This window comes from Ictidomys tridecemlineatus, chromosome 7, assembly GCF_052094955.1.
Source record: "Ictidomys tridecemlineatus isolate mIctTri1 chromosome 7, mIctTri1.hap1, whole genome shotgun sequence".
In the NCBI taxonomy this organism is placed as follows: domain Eukaryota; kingdom Metazoa; phylum Chordata; class Mammalia; order Rodentia; family Sciuridae; genus Ictidomys; species Ictidomys tridecemlineatus.
The window spans coordinates 129,876,211-129,892,413 of record NC_135483.1 but is presented as its reverse complement, the minus strand read 5'-3'; the positions used below and the strand labels follow the sequence as shown (position 1 = coordinate 129,892,413).

The 16,203-nt window shown below is 38.0% G+C and overlaps 1 protein-coding gene across 3 annotated transcripts in view; it reads left to right on the top strand.

The window, feature by feature from the left end:
• Pla2r1 (phospholipase A2 receptor 1) overlaps positions 1–16,203 on the top strand; it is a 117,424-nt gene that overhangs the window by 60,881 nt on the left and 40,340 nt on the right. For all 3 annotated transcript variants that reach the window (XM_078017464.1, XM_078017465.1, XM_005315764.5), the window contains exons 12-14: positions 7,349–7,551; positions 10,962–11,107; positions 14,489–14,573. In XM_078017464.1, the coding sequence (XP_077873590.1) occupies positions 7,349–7,551; positions 10,962–11,107; positions 14,489–14,573 (434 nt within the window). The remainder of the gene's footprint in view (positions 1–7,348; positions 7,552–10,961; positions 11,108–14,488; positions 14,574–16,203) is intronic.

The window sequence follows — 16,203 nt, the reverse complement described above, 5'->3', positions numbered from 1 at the left end:
CCACATATCAGAGAGGTCTTTGATTTTTTGGACTGGCTTATTTCACTTAGTATGACAGTCTTCCATTCCATCCATTTACCAGCAAATGCCAAAATTTCATTCTTTCTTATGGCTGAGTAATATTGCATTGTGTATACAAAATTTTTTGTATCCATTAAACCATTGAAAGGCACCTAGGTTGGTTCCATAGCTTGGCTATTATAAATTGAATTGCTATAAACATTGATGCGGCTGCATCACTATAGTATGCTGATTTCCAGTCCTTTAGGTGTATACTGAGGAGTGAGATAACTGGGTCAAATGGTGGTTCCATTCCAAGTTTTCCAAGGAATCTCCATACCGTTTTCCAGAAAGGTTGCACAAATTTGCAGTCCCACCAGCAATGTATGAGTGAACCTTTTCTCTCACATCCTCATCAAATAAATGTTACTTGTATTCTTGATAATTGCCATTTTGACTGGAGTGAAATTTCAATGTCATTTTAATTTTCATTTTCTTCTGTGAGGTGTCTGTTCAGTTTCTTTGCCCATTTTTTTATTAGGTTATTTGTTTTGTTTTGTTTTGTTTTGTTTTGTTGGTGTTGAGTTTTTTGAGTTCTCTGTATATCCTGGAGATTCATGCTTTATCTGATGTACAGGTAAAGATTTTCTCCCATTCTGTAGGTTCTCTGTTCATGTTCTTGATTATTTCCTTTGCTATGAAGAAGCTTTTTAGTTTTATACCATCCCATTTATTGATTCTTGACTTCACTTATTGCACTTTAGGAGTCTTATTTAGGAAGTCGGTTCCTAAGCTGACATTGGGCCTACATTTTCTTCTAACAGGTGCAGGGTCTCTAATGCCTAAGTCTTTAATTCACTTTGAGTTGAGTTTTGTGCAGGGTGAAAGAGGGTTCAATTTGATTCTACTACATATGGATTTCCAATTGTCCCAGCACCATTTGTTGAAGAGCCTATCTTTCCTCCACTGTGGCACCTTTGTCTGGTATGAGATAACAGTATTTATATGAGTTTGTCTCTGTGTCTTCTATTCTATACCATTGGTCTTCATGTCTGTTTTTGTGTCAATACCATGCTTGTTTGTTACTATAGCTCTGTAGTATAATTTAAGGTCTGGTATTGTGATGCCTCCTGCGTCACTTTTCTCTTTAGGGATTGCTTTGACTATTCTGGGCCTTTTACTTTTCCAGATGAATTTCATGACTGCTTTTTCTATTTCCATGAAGAACATCATTTGAATTTTAATAGGAATTGCATTAAATCTGTGTAGTACTTTTGGTAGTATGGGCATTTTGACAATATTAATTGCCTATCAAAGAACATGGGAGATCTTTCCATCTTTTAGTGTGTTCTTCAATTTCTTTCTTTAGTGTTTTATAGTGTTCATTGCAGAGATATTTTACCTCTTTTGTTAGAGGTAAAAATTCTCAAATTTTTTTGAGGCTATTGTGAATGGGATAATTTTCCTGATTTCTCTTTCAGCTGATTCCTCATTGGTGTATAGGAACACAATTGATTTATTTGTGTTAATTTTATATCCTGCTACTTTACTGAATGCTAGAAGCTTTCTGGTGGAGTTTTTTTTTGGGGGGGGGTTCTAAATATAGAATCACATCATGATTGGCAAATAGGGATAGTTTGAGTTCTTCTTTTCCAATTCATATCCCTTTAATTTCTTTCTTTTTTCTAAATGCTTTGGCTAGGGTTTCAAGAACTATGTTGAATAGAGGTGACGAAAGAGGGCATCCCTGTCTTGTTCCAGTTTTTAGAGGGAATATTATTAGCAGTTTTTGATGATCGATGCATAGGCCCCTTGATTCATTATGGTTTGTTTGTGTTATTTTGTTTTTCTGGAGATTGAACCCAGGGCCTTAAGTATGTTAGGCAAGCACTCTGCCACTAAGCAATATCTTCAGCCCCCAGTAGGGGGTTCTTGATTCATAGTTGGAATACTCCTATAAGGAAGAAATTCTTGGCCAGTATTTTAGTAACTTTGTGGTATGGTTTTTATAGGAAAGCCAGAATAAATGCTTAATTCTTTCCCTTTACAAAATAATTATTTCTTCATTAGCATCTTCCAGCATTGATCAATTAGAGGTTTGCAGGATTTTTAAAAGCTGTTAAAGAGTAAGCACTTTAAAACATATTTGATACATTGATATGTTTTAGTTCATTTAACCTCCCCTACCCTGGGGGCTGAGGGGTTGAACCCAGTCCAGTGACTAATCACTGGACCACATGCCCAGACCTTTTCATTTTTTACTTTATTTATTTTTATTTATGTTTTGTGGTGTTGGGGATTGAACCCAGGGCCTTGTGCATGCAAGGCAAGCACTCTACCAACTGAGCTATATCCCTAGCCCTTTTAGTTCATTTCCCTTATCCTTTTTTAATGCTCAAGTTGCCCCATCTTTGTGATGGGGATCTCCTCAACAACTACCTCCTGAGTCCTCTTGATGTGATGCTAACTGTCTCTGATAGCATCCTTGCTATCTAACATGATAAGATGTAAATTTCTGCCTCAGACTTAGAATCATCCAGATCATCAAGGAACCCTGGTCATTTTAATGGGAAGTGGTATTATTTTCATAGGCAATCTGAGCATATAGGTACTCAATAAACATTTGTGGGTTTTTTTTCTAATTTCTAGGCCATTTTGGTAGGCAGATATAGGAAATAAATGATGTGTGTCTGTGTATGAGTGTGCATGTGTTTGTGTGTGTGTGTGTGTATGAGAGAGATGAAATACTTTTTTAGTTCAAACTGATAACTGATACTTTCAATTCAAATTCAGGTCTACAAGGTTTTTAACTTTTATCTGTATTTCCTTTCTTTCATTCCAAAATTCTCCTTTCTCAAAAAAAAAAACAAACTGAAAATTCTGGTATATATATTTTTTAAACAACAACAACAAAGGCACTCTATAGCCCTTGATATTTTGAGAAAAATAAAATATTCAGGTAAAGTAGGAAAGGTGGTTTTGATGTCCACTAACCATTGCCACTGATTAAAGGGGAAGATGATAAGATATTTTCTATTCAGGGAGAAACTAATGGGTCAAAACTGAAATATACTTTGTACTTAGATTAAAGACACCATTATAAATGAAGGCTGCTCTATGGGAAAGAAAAAGGTGAATAGAATACATCGTTGTTAAGATATTACAAAAGCTTTTCCAGGTTACACGAGAGTTTCATAGGAATCTTAATAGAGGGAAAGAAACACTTGAGACCGCTGTTTTACTAACGTGCATAACTGAGATCTAGATCTGGAAGAAGACAACTTCAGGGCCCATTTGCTCCAATTGGTCCAAGTCAGTGGAAATCTGCCAAGGGCAAGGAAAATGGGATCCTAGCAGAGCAAGTCAGTTTGTTCTCCTGAGAATGCCCTATAGATAGTGAGTACTGAGACACCTTTTGGACATTTTCGTGTCTTTTCAGAACCATACAAGTAATTGCCATACAAGTAAAAATGTGATTGTGGATCTTCAAGGAAATTCTGTGACTACACAAGGGAGAGAAACATGACCAGGGAAATGAGAGAGCTCTATGGAGAAGGAGGAACATAATTTGAGCAGAATTCATTCATTCATTCATTCATTCATTCAACTTCTCATTATTGAATACCCACCCACTATAAACTCTGTACCTTGACATTGTCTCATAATAGTCTCAAGTAAATCTGATTTCAAATCCTGGATTAAACACTCACTATGTGGCTTGTGGCAACTCACTAACCTCTGTGCCTCAACTTTTCCACGTGCAAAATGCAGATGCTAATCACTGCCTCAATGAGCTTCTGAAGTTAAATAAGGGAAAATTCATATAAATGCATAACACAGTGCCTGGCAAAGGTACAGAGCTATGAAAGCTCAGCTTCCCTGCCTGCAGAATTCCACTTTTTTTTCTGTAGATAAGGAGAGAGGGAAGGAGTGGGAAGATGGGGAGGGCAGAGGACTTGAGAGGTGAGAATATGAGAGGGTTATTGCAGGGAAGGGGAGAATAACTAGAGAGATTCAAGTAAAATATTCACTCAGAGGCAGAGAGGTCTGCCTGGCACAGTCCCCTCCTGCCCTGAAGCCACAGGTTGGCTTGGTTGCTTGCTTTATATTTAGGTATTTGACCAGAGATATAAGAGGTGGAGAATAATGGAAGAGACTAGAAAAATGAATTAGAGAATGTTAATTATAGAATGTTTTTCCACTCATGTGAACAGAAATGAGGCTAAGGCAGGTAAAGAGAGTCTGCCGAAATATGAGATTCACCACTGAGAAAAGCAATGATAGTTTTCCTCCAATGAGAAGAGCTATCAAATGTAAGAACAATTTCTCTGGGAGAAAAACCACCTCCACTCTTTCTCACTTCCCTCCTCTTATGATTTGGCTTTGCAAGCATCCCCATGAATTGGCTTATAAATTTGGTTTATATCTCCCGTAGCCCAGCCTCCCTTTATTACTCCACTTTACTGCTTCTTTGGGGCTGAGACTCTAAAATTTGGGTCAAATGTTCCATTAAGTTAACCACTTTAGAATACCAATAACATGCCTGCAGCACTTTTCATCTTTGTGGTGGTTCGAAAACATCTCTTTCTTCACTAATGAAGATGAGCTGAATATCTATAGCATCTAAAACCAAAGCTATTTAATCATTGTCTGATGTGGGGAAGTGAGACGAAATGCAAGACCAACAAAAAAGTATATTACATTTTAAAGTTGCTGATTCAAACTTTTAAAAAATTCTCTGAATGTGCAGGCAGAAACTCAAACCACAAAATCCCAGTTTTTATAATGAAAATGACCATAAGAAGAATAGTAACATCCTAGGGTATTTGGGGCTATTCCTATCTTACAGAGTGCTTTTTGATACATGATCCTATATGATCTTCATGAAAACCCAGGAGGAAAAAATAAAGAAATTATTGTCCATATGTCTAAGCCTTATTTGCAATTAATTAACCTTCTCAAATTTCAAGTTACTATTTATGCTGGGAATTAGAACCCCAGACCTCAAGTTCCAAGTCAGAAGTTCTTGCTTGGAGATTTTCTACCTCTGTTATGCAATAAATGTATATTCCACTAAGCTGTCTCAAAGGAAGGACATCCGAGTCAGGCAAGATGCATATTTTCCTTCCTTTTTCAACTAGAACAGTTCCACAAGTATATTACATTTGGGGCTTCCATATGGATTTCCACAGTTCAAGTTCATTGCACAAAGCATGCACCATCTCCCCTATTGCTCATGACCCAGCTGGCTGTGAGCTACATTCCAAAATTAGACTCAATAGGCCTACAAAGCTCCAATTATGGCAGAGGCAATAACATACCATAAACTCTCTTCCTTGCCTACCCCTCAACTCTCCATCTTTAGTTCTAACTAGTTCTTCTGGGCCAGTGGAGATAACCTGTTGGCCTTTGTATGGATCGAATTTCTTTCTCAACACTTTTTCATCAAGCCATACTTAGCATGTTTCCTCCATTATGTCTGGCCATTTTCACCTCTGTGAGTCTCTTTGATGCATCAGGATACACATATACACAAGTCTGTGTCTTGTAGACTATCTTGTCACCACGATGCCTGATACCTAAGGCATGGTGTGCACCCTTGATTGTCCAAGTCAAGCATCCATTCTTCAGTTCATTATTCTTTCCTCTCTTCCATCAAACTCTGTTCCTTTCCTCCATGAGAGGTTCTTTGTTCATTTTCCTCTACCTTCTTTCTTCTCACTTCCATTCTTCATTTCCCTCTTGTTAATCTTTCTGTGAACATAAAACAATCAAAACATGGTTGACAAGGGTAATGCCAGTTACCTGATAGCTAAAACAAAAAATTGAATCCATTACTTGTGAAGGGAAATTCAGCAAGATAAATATCTAGTACCAAGTGACTACATTTTTTTAAGTGCCTCTAGGTCCAGAATCGTCACAAGTCTTCAGATGCTTCCTCCATTATGGCTTGCTATTTTCAAGAAGCCCACCTAGAAGATTCTGTTCTTTTTCATCCTTCAAAACTCAGTTCAAGGGCTTAAGATATTGCACAGTGGTAAAGAGCTTGCCTAGCATGTTTGAGGCCCTAGATTCAATCTCTAGTACAGAAAAACTCAGCTCAAAGACCCCTTTCCACAAATTCTTGACTGATCTCTCCAGACAGGCTCCATCACCCCTCTGAAGCCTCCCACCCATCTTTTGCCATGGTGTCCTTACCTGGAGGCTCCTTGGGGTTGCATATTCCAGGGGCTGGGGGCTCAGTCACAATCAGAATCCACCACTGCTGCCTCTGCTTGCCCTGGTCCTCTGAAGCCTCCACCTAAGTGTCTATTGCCATTGTTTATAAATCTGTTTCTCGAACTAAGAGCTGGTTCTTGTCTGTTTTAGTCTGTCTCCTTTCTAGCCAGGATACATGCTTTTCTGTGGTTGCTGAATGTTGATTTAGTTCATAGAATGGTTACCCTGGATTCAAGAAAAAATAAGTTCATTCGTATTTAATTTTTATTCTATTTTTAGAATAGAACTGTTTTCTACTTCTCTTCGCTGAAATTTGAAGGATTTTTTTTTTAAGCAGTCTTAGGAGATTTTGCTGACAAACTTAAAATTTTTAAATCAATTTGCAAATTGTTTCTATGCAAAAATATAGTTCTTATGATAAAACATTCAACAAGCCTAAAAGAAAAAAAATGAAGTTTGGGCCATAACTAAGCAGTCTATCACTTTTCCCAATATTCCACACAAACTATGCAGGGAGGCGGGGTGGATCTTTGAATTTAGCTTCTCATTTAAAAGCCACCTACCCCTCCTGCTTTTCCTGATGTCTGCCCCCTGTTCTGCCCCCAAAGCTTTTTCCCATTTCAAGAATTTATCTCATTCCCTCCATTCTCCCATGGTTTATGGCTGATAGTTTGGTTCTTTGTTGTGTACCTTGTAGTCTACCTTGAATCCATTATTTATGTATTTTCCCCTGTTGACTCTAGTTCTCAGAGGATGAGCAATATACACTTTGATTTGTTGGTTTTTTACAATGGGATTTTAAAGCACAGCATTGAGCTATGGGGGATATTGCCATTCCATGTAGAAACTACTCCTAGTTTCCCATGATTTGCCATTTGAGCTGAAAGTAGACAATGTCCAAATTTCAGGCTTCACAGCCTCTTTTCTCTCATTTTTCTATCTTCTTTTCTCCAGAGATGAAGAGAAATGAGATAATCATGCCAATAAAGCATCCTTTTTTAATCTTTACTGTTCTTGTCTGGGTTCTTCAATGTGAGATGTCAATTATTCAACACTCTGAAGAGCTGTCTTTTGAGCACATTGTGTTTTTGTAGTCTGGTATTTTAAATGCTTGTTTTCTGCTTTATAGGATCCAGGGGTGGCTGTGTTGTCATGCGAGGCAGTAGTCCACTTGGTCGTTGGGAAGTGAAGGACTGTAGACGGTTCAAGGCGATGTCCTTGTGCAAGCAGCCAATCGAAAATCGGGACAAAACTGAGCATGAAGAAAGATGGCCCTTTCACCCCTGCTATTTGGACTGGGAGTCGGAGCCTGGCCTGACCAGTTGCTTCAAGGTGATACCAAGGTTACTTGAGCATTCACAGTATCATTATTTCAATTTGATCCATGTATCACAAATTCCTTTATTCCAACACTTTGTTTTCCCGAACAGTGCCTGGCACACAGCAGGTACTTAATCAATATTTGTTGCCTGTCTATATCCTTTCATTTATATTCAAATAATTTTTAAGTAAAAACTGGCATATTCCTGGTGATATAGAAGGCCTTCTCATGAAGATTATCTGTTAATTAGAAATACCATGCACCAGTATTGACCCCAGGGAGGGAAACTCCATGCACTGGTTATCATTTCTGGGGGAGGACTCTAAACACCTGATAAATTGCTAGTAAGTTTCTTTTCTCTGGCAGGAGATTTTGCACAAACTCAGCTGCCAGAGTCTGAGTCCAGTGAGACAGAACACTCAACAAATCAGGCAAAGCAACCTCATTATTCACAGATGGGCTGCAAGAAACAACAGAAACCTAGGATCCCTAGCAAGCCCATCTCCCAAACCACAGGAAAACTGCTCAGGGCAGATGGACTCGCGTCTGCACATGCCCTACTTTGCACCATAGCTGGGAGATTCAAAGAGGCATTTCTCTGTGGGTTTAGACCTCAGACACCACTTGGGTTACTGGGCTAAAGCATTACAAGACATCCTGTTCTAGGAGGAATAAGGACAGTTTCTCCTTCCCTCAGGATGTTGCATTCTGCCCCCAAATTGCTATCAAGAAGTGGAAGAGCTGGGTTAGCCAAAGTCATTTAGGATCCTATATAATACTGAAACCCTTGTCAATATTGTTCTTATTGCCAGGCACATACCAGATAAAGGAGGCCAGTTCTCACTGGGTATTAAAATAGTAAAATTCCATATTTGTAAAAATGTGAATAAAGTGCTTATTATGGAATAATACAATTTTGCCACTAAGAATAGCCTTTGCAGCTTGCCAGATACCAAAGATAAAACAAATTAATACATTCAGTTAATATATAAATATGTTTGTGTGTAGATTGCATGCATATGTGTGTTTGTGTATGTGTGTATTTGAAGAAAAAGACTCTGTGTATGTGTGTATGTGTAAGTGTGTGTGTTTCTTACTGAAAATGCTTGGGACCAAAAGTGGTTTGAATTTTGGATTTTGGGGATATTTGCATATTCATAATGATATATCAGATATGAATATTTGCATGTACATAATGAGATGAGACTTGAATGTGAACACAGAATTCATTCATATTTCATATGCAACTTATACACATAGCCCAAAAGTAATTTTATACAGTATTTTTAGTAATCTTGTGCATGAAATAAAGTTTGTGGGCATTGAACTGTCATTGATTTTAGAGCATTTTAAGTTAAGGATGCTCAAATATATTTATATTTTTTATATATTTACATAAAATATATATTTATATATGTCTGTGCAAATCAGCTTTAGATCCTAGCTTTAAATCAGTTCCTACAATTTTCTTGTCAAAAATACATTTTGAAACATGATGTTTTGTCTTGGTTTGTTCTGTAAATAGAAATTCCCCAAGTCCTGGAAGAAAGTTCTTCTCTAGTAGCTGGGCACATGCAGAGCAGGATGAAGACAAACTCTAACTCCACAGATATTGTAGCTCATCGGTTACGTGGAACACTTATGAATGCACTCTGTTTAAATATACACATATAAAATTCCACACTAAATTCAGAGAATAATAGGCCCACAAGGGACCTCATAGAACTATAAGTTAAACTTTAGAAATGAGTAAACTGAGGCTAGTGAAATGAAGTGATTGCACAAGATCACAATTATTTATTGACAAAGTTGGAATAAATCCCTGGTCTTGAGTCTCTGGTCCAGCACTTTCTCTACTATATATCATCCCAATGTGTCAACAAATGCATGGTATGTTTGATGTGCATGGTGGTAGGATTTATGAATTTAGAGTGATTCGGGAAGATGTTCCCAGAGGAGGCAAGTTTTGACATATAATTTAAAAGATGGAAAGGCTGTGCTGTGGTCCACAGGACTTGGAAAGCTATTCATTCTGGTCTCAGCAAATCAGAGCCTGGTGAAGGTTGACTGCAGGGTATATCTGCCTGGCAAAAGTGGTTCAGGCTTAGTACTGGATATTTAAAATTAAGAGGATGCAGAGGCCCAGAATCAGGAGCTCTGGGTCTTCAGTCCCTCACCTTGATCTTAAATAAAACCAAAAACAGACCCTCCCTACAATCAGTTTCTTCCTGCTACCCTGAAGGTAGCAGAGAAATAGCAGATATTTTAGATATAACCGGATCACTGCATCTGCCAGTTCAGCTAAGACCCAAAGACCCTATAAATATACCTGGCTAGATTCGTGATCATATTGTTAATCAGCTTTTCGTTGCTGTGAAAAAATACCTGAGATAAACCACTTTAAAAGAGGAAAAATTTATTTTGGCTCATTATTTCAGAGGTTTCAGTCCATGGTCACTTGGCCCCTTGATTCTAGGCCTACTGTAAGCCAGAACATCCTGTCAGGGAGGGCAAAGTAGAGCAAAGCTGCCAGGAAACAGAGAAAAAGAGTGGGGGTTGGGAGGAACGGGAGAGACAAAGCACCCAGGAACAAAATATACCCTTTAAAGGCACATTCAGAGTGGCCCACCTATTCCAGTTAGATCCTATCTCCTAAAGTTTTTATGGCCTTCCAACAGCATCCCCAGCTGGAAACTAAGCCTTCAACACATTTGGGGAACATCCCATAACATTCAGCTAATTCTGTTAGAAAGCAGTCTACTGAGATGGAAATTCATGGATTCAGGAACCAAGGAGTCATGGGTCTAATCATAGCTCTGCCAGTTTGTAGCTGTGTGGCTAGAAATTCTTAACCTTGCTTAGCTCAACCTATCTAATCTTTTGCCGAACAGTCATATAGGCAAGTCATAGGAGATTAAGTTTTGGTGTTTTGGTTGGTTTGTTTGTTTGTTTTAATAAAAAGCTTCAGTTAGGGGCTGGGGCTGTAGCTCAGTGGTAGAGCACTTTCCTAGCATGTGTGAGGCACTGGGATCAATTCTCAACACCACAGATAAATAAATAAAAAAAGATCCATCAACAACACACACATACCCACACACATAGAGCTTTAATTAGCTCATTTATAAAACTGAGTTTTATTCATATTCTCCGAATGAATTGGTTGTAAGGATAAAATGAGCCAATAGTTTTACAATGACTAGGCACATTCTAGTTCAATAAATGATACTTCCATTAGGTCAAGCTTTCAATAAATAATAATGAAAAGGTTTGCTTAACATGGGAGAAGACCTCAGTTCCATCCCAGTATGATAAAAAAGAAGGAAAAGAATAATAAAAAACATATCACTATTATTTTCTTAAACAGAAGTGAACTACCACACCCAGTCCACCACAGTGTTAATATTTTTCTTTTATTATGCAGGTATTTCATATTGAAAAAGTTCTGATGAAAAGAACATGGAGAGAAGCTGAGGCATTTTGTGAAGAATTTGGAGCTCATCTTGCAAGCTTTGCCCATATTGAGGAAGAAAATTTTGTGAATGAACTTTTACATTCAAAATTTAATCGGTAAATATTTTGTAATTTTGAAAAATTATAGACCATCTCCTAGTAAGGGCTTATCATGGGTGAGTATCACAAATAATTGTTTAAAATCCAATATTTTGTCTCAAACCTAAAACTAGTCACTAATTGTGGGGGAAAAAAATCTACATACACATTATATTATATCAAGCTCACATTTCATAAAACAAAGAAAATAGTCATGATAGTTTTGATATTTGAAATCTTTTCTGTGTACCTCAAGTCAGATTTTTAGAATTTTTCTGCCAAACAATATCCAGGTCAGTGATTTTCAAAGTGTTGTCTGACTATCCCAAAGGTCCTGGACGCCAAAAACAGAGGGGGCCAAATGGACAGCACTCCAGGTCCTTGTTCACTGACTCACCAGAGTAGCTCCAACCATTGCCATTGCTAATTATTTTCTATATAAAAGGAGTTCCACTCAAAATTTTGTTTGCGGGGGGGGGGGGGGGGGAATCCTAGTAAAATCTGAATATTTATTTATTTATTTATTTGTTTATTTAGATATTTTGTTAGTTGTAGATAGACACGATACCTTTATTTAAGTTATTTATTTTTATGTGGTGCTAAAGATCGAACCCGGTGCTTCACACATGCGAGGTGAGTGCTCTACCACTGAGACACAACCCCAGCCCCCAAATCCTAATATTTAAAAAAAAAGTCCAATCCAACCCTGTAATTTTAAATTTGAGGAAAGAGGTTTTCACTTATTTGTGTCTATTTGTAAGTTTATATAATCTTGAGTTCCATGGAGTTAGAAATTCAATTCTTGGGTTAACACCAAACTACTTTTTGAGGAAAATCCTATCCTTCCCCATAAGTTTCCTTGCAGGACACTCCCATGAAGAAGTTAATATATAACATCTATTGAATTGTTCATCTTTAGTGTTTACAAAAATAACCTTAAAGTCGAAGTTTTTTGTGTGTTTTTGATGGGAAAGAAATACAGGACAAAGACAATTTCCATTTTATTATTATTTGTGGTTCTGGCGATTGAACCCAGGGACTCGGGCATGCTGGTAAGCACTAAACCACATTCATGGTCCTAAAGGTGGGAGTTTTGACAACCTCCCCCACTTAGTTTCATATAGTATTCCATGGGGAAAAGATATTTTGTGGCTAAATATGATTGCAAAACAATGTGCAATCTTGGAAATTTGCTATGTATATTATTATTTAAGACTTTTGAGAAGGAAGCACTTTCTTTGTTATTTAATTTTTTTTTTTTTTTTTTTTTTTTTTTTTGGTGTGGTACCCAGGATTGAATCCGGACCTCACACACATACCACTGAACTGCATACATCTCCAATCCTTTTTACTTTCTTATTTCCAGAAGGGTTCCCACTAAATTGCCCAGGCTAACATTGAACTTGCAATCCTCTACCTAAGCCTCACCAGTAGATGGAATTACATGTGGTGCCACTGTGCCTACCTATAATTCTTTTTTTTTTTTGAGAACACTTATTAACATCCCACCAAAACTGCTAGTCCCTACAGGAAATGCTAACTGGAGACAGTGGTTCCAGAGCCTGGCCAATCACCACACTCTGGTCCCATATCACAGCTGCCAACTCAGACTTTCTGAGGCTAATATTTAAGAAACTTCTGGCTAACTGTATTTTTTTTTTCTAGAGATTGAACCCATGGGTGCCTAATGACTGAGCCACATCCCCAGCCCTTTTTATTTTTTATTTTGAGACAGAGTCTTTATAAGCTGCTTAGGGCCTTGCTAAATTGCTGAAGCTGGCTTTGAATTTGTGATCCTCCTGCCCAGCCTCCAAGCTGCTGGGATCGCAGGCATGCAATACTGTGCCCGGCTGGGTAAACTGGATTATTAAACCAGGTGTGGGGTCACAGATACAAGGGAGGGGTGGTAAATTATGCCATGGTTTGTTGCTTTAGTTCCTTATAAAATATATTTGCATATTCTGCCCTTTGATTTTGGCGAGGTTTGCTAAATAAAATAATCACATGCAAAAGACCTCCTAGCTTAAGATTAAATATCATTATGTCATTTCTATTTACATAAATTCTCACACTTATAATTTCTAGTAGAATTTCATGCCAAGCATCTATCAAATCATTGATCTTCAGCATCTAATCACAAAAACTATATAATATATGTTTTATTTATTTTTTGCCCAGACTATAGAAGGGAATTCAGTCAAATCATGCGCATGGTGTTTATTTTTAAATTATACAATGTGAGGGAATTTATGGAGAGAAAATAAGTATCAACTTGTCTTCTATGAGCAAGTATACAGCAAGAAAAATGAAGAACTCTGAATTCAGTGAAGAAAGAAAACAAAAATTCTCAGCCTGGGGAGAGAGGTGTGGGTTGGATTTCCAGCCTATTTTGGTGATTAATAGACTTGACTTAACCTTAGGGCAGTCATTCTCACCTTCTCACTACCTTGACTGCATCGTGTCACCTGGACACTGACTGGACAGGCACAGCTCAGACTAAGTTGCACTGGACTTTAATTTATATCATTCAGGCAGAGTAGCTCACGTATTTCAGAAGCAATGCTTCAGAGTAGGCTTGCTTCTCTGCACTAAGGAAAATAAAGCATCTGCCATGACTTCTGAATCTTTTAAATCTTTAATTCTTCAAAATTATTCTCAGAAAATTATCTTGGTGAGATGGTTCATTGTACAATTAGGCTTTATTGCTTGATTTATTGAGTACTCTGAGATTTGACATATTTGTACTCTGCCTAATAGGAGGGAAGATTATTCTCTGAGGAGCTTCTTGCCAAGTCTAAACCAGTGGTGACTGCTGAAGTTAATCTACCATGGCCCAGGCTGATTTGCTGCAGAATTATTTATGTTGTAATCTGAAAAAAAAAACCCTACTGTGTACCTTTTATCAAGTGGGAATGATGGTGATTTACTTTCAAGAGAATACATGAGAATTTAACAAAAGAGCAACAAAATCAAACCACAGAAAAGAAGTATAAATAGTAATGTTGTATATGACATAAAGTAGTAAAAAGTCCTCTAGGAAAAATATTTTCCAAAATTTCTTCCCAACCTGCTTTCATGTGTTCTCCTGAGACCATCACCATTTCTGATAAGAACCCCATGTCCTCAATATGCATTAACTTTTCTCCATCTGCACATCACCAGTGAACAAGCCACACAAACCAAGAGAAATAGGACATGACTCTAAATCTTATCCCATCTCATTTTGTAGCCCAGGGTTTGCCATTAAAAATATTCAATCAGTTTGTGTTGATTGGTTCAATCCTGCCAGTAGCATCAGCTGTTTCCTGCACATATAAATATTTTAAAAGACTTTTTGAACCTTTTTACATAATGGAAATTTGATCAGAAAGGCAAATTTTTTGTTTCTTCTCTTCTTAGGACAGAAGAAAGGCAGTTCTGGATTGGATTTAATAAAAGAAACCCACTAAGTGCTGGTTCGTGGGAGTGGTCTGATGGAACTCCTGTAAGTCTTCCCAAACTGGACAAAAGGAGATGAATTCAAAACAGTGGCCCTGGAACCACTTGGTAAACTTGGTCGGTTTTCTAAATGATTCCTAGAAATAATGACCCTTATTCTCCTATGACACATGGCACTGGACCATGGTACCAAAAGAATTATTTTGTCAAGGTCCTGGAAAACCTTCACTAACCAGATTGTTCTAAGGTTGCCTATAGTGTATCATTCTGAAATCAAAATCCCCCCCAAAGTCCTCCCAAACCATTTCCTATGTGAAGAGTCATTTGGTAGAAAAACAACAATTCTGTAAAATAATGCCAGGTTTCCTTTACCCTACCCCTCCTAGCCTGCACATGGCCTGACTGTGTCAGCATGGGACCCTTGTCCATGTCACAATGAAAAGGAGACTATTTTGGAAAACTGTTTTTAGTTTATCTCACAATTATGGTTTTGATATGAGGCGTCCCCCAAGTGCTCCTGTGTTAATGCAGGAATATTCAGAGGTGATATGATTAAATTATGAGAGCTGTAACCTAACCAGTCCATCTTTCTTTGAGTGAACTGATTGGGTAATTGAGGTAGGCAGGGTAAGGCTAGAGGAGGTGAGTCACTAGGGGTCTACTCTGAAAAGGGTGCGTCTTTTCTGTGGCCCTTTCCCCTCCTCCCCTTTCTTGGCTTCCTGGTTGCTATATCCTGACTGAGCAGCTACCCTCTACCATGCTCTTCTGCCTCACCTTGGGCCCAGAGCACTGGATTCAGCCCACTATGGTCTAAATCTCTGAAACCAAGAGCCAAAATAAATTTTCCCTTCTCTAAGTTGTTCTTGTTGGATACTTTGGTCACAGCAACAAAAAGCTGACTAACACACCACTCTAAAAGGACAGAAATGTCAGCCTTAGAAATATCACTTCCATCTCAGGTAGAACAAATTGTTCCAGAACTGTGTGTATGTGGGGGGGCGGAAGTATAGCTGTTCATTCAGCCTCATTAATTGCAAACCTATGTGAAGGAGAGAGAAAGAACCACTGAGTTCTCTTTTCAGGTACAATGAGGAATTCTCACATTTTCCCTGAGGCAGTGGAAATACTGAAGCATATAATATCTGAGACCAAAATGGATCCATCCTAGGGCATGTGCAAAATCAAGTTATTCAGTTTCACCTGAGAAACAGGGAGACTAGTAAGATCCTGCCGTGAATTTTTAATGCTTCTGCTGTTTGTTGAGCCTTCACAGTGTTCCACGAACTAAGCTGAATGCACTCCTGCATGATCTCATTTCATCCCCACAATGGCTCACAGCAGTGGGCAATAAATGATGAGTGGGTGGCCCAGAATAATGCAGAAGAGAGTCAGGATTTGCATATAGGTGGTCTGACTCCAGAGCCACAATATTTGATATTTCCTAGTTGGCAAAATATCAGCTGCCAAGCTTTGAAATAGTAAAGACCAATAGAGAAAAGTCCACTACATAGATGGAACTCAAATTTGTAGCCAGGAAGGGATTTATTAAAAAAAAAAATCTGTGCTTCTAATGGTAACAAAAATAATGATAAAGGCTTGCTAGTTAAAAAACAAAAATAATATTTCTGCTCCAATATTGCTTCTTTGGAAAAGGTATAAGGAGCGAGAGTGGGAAG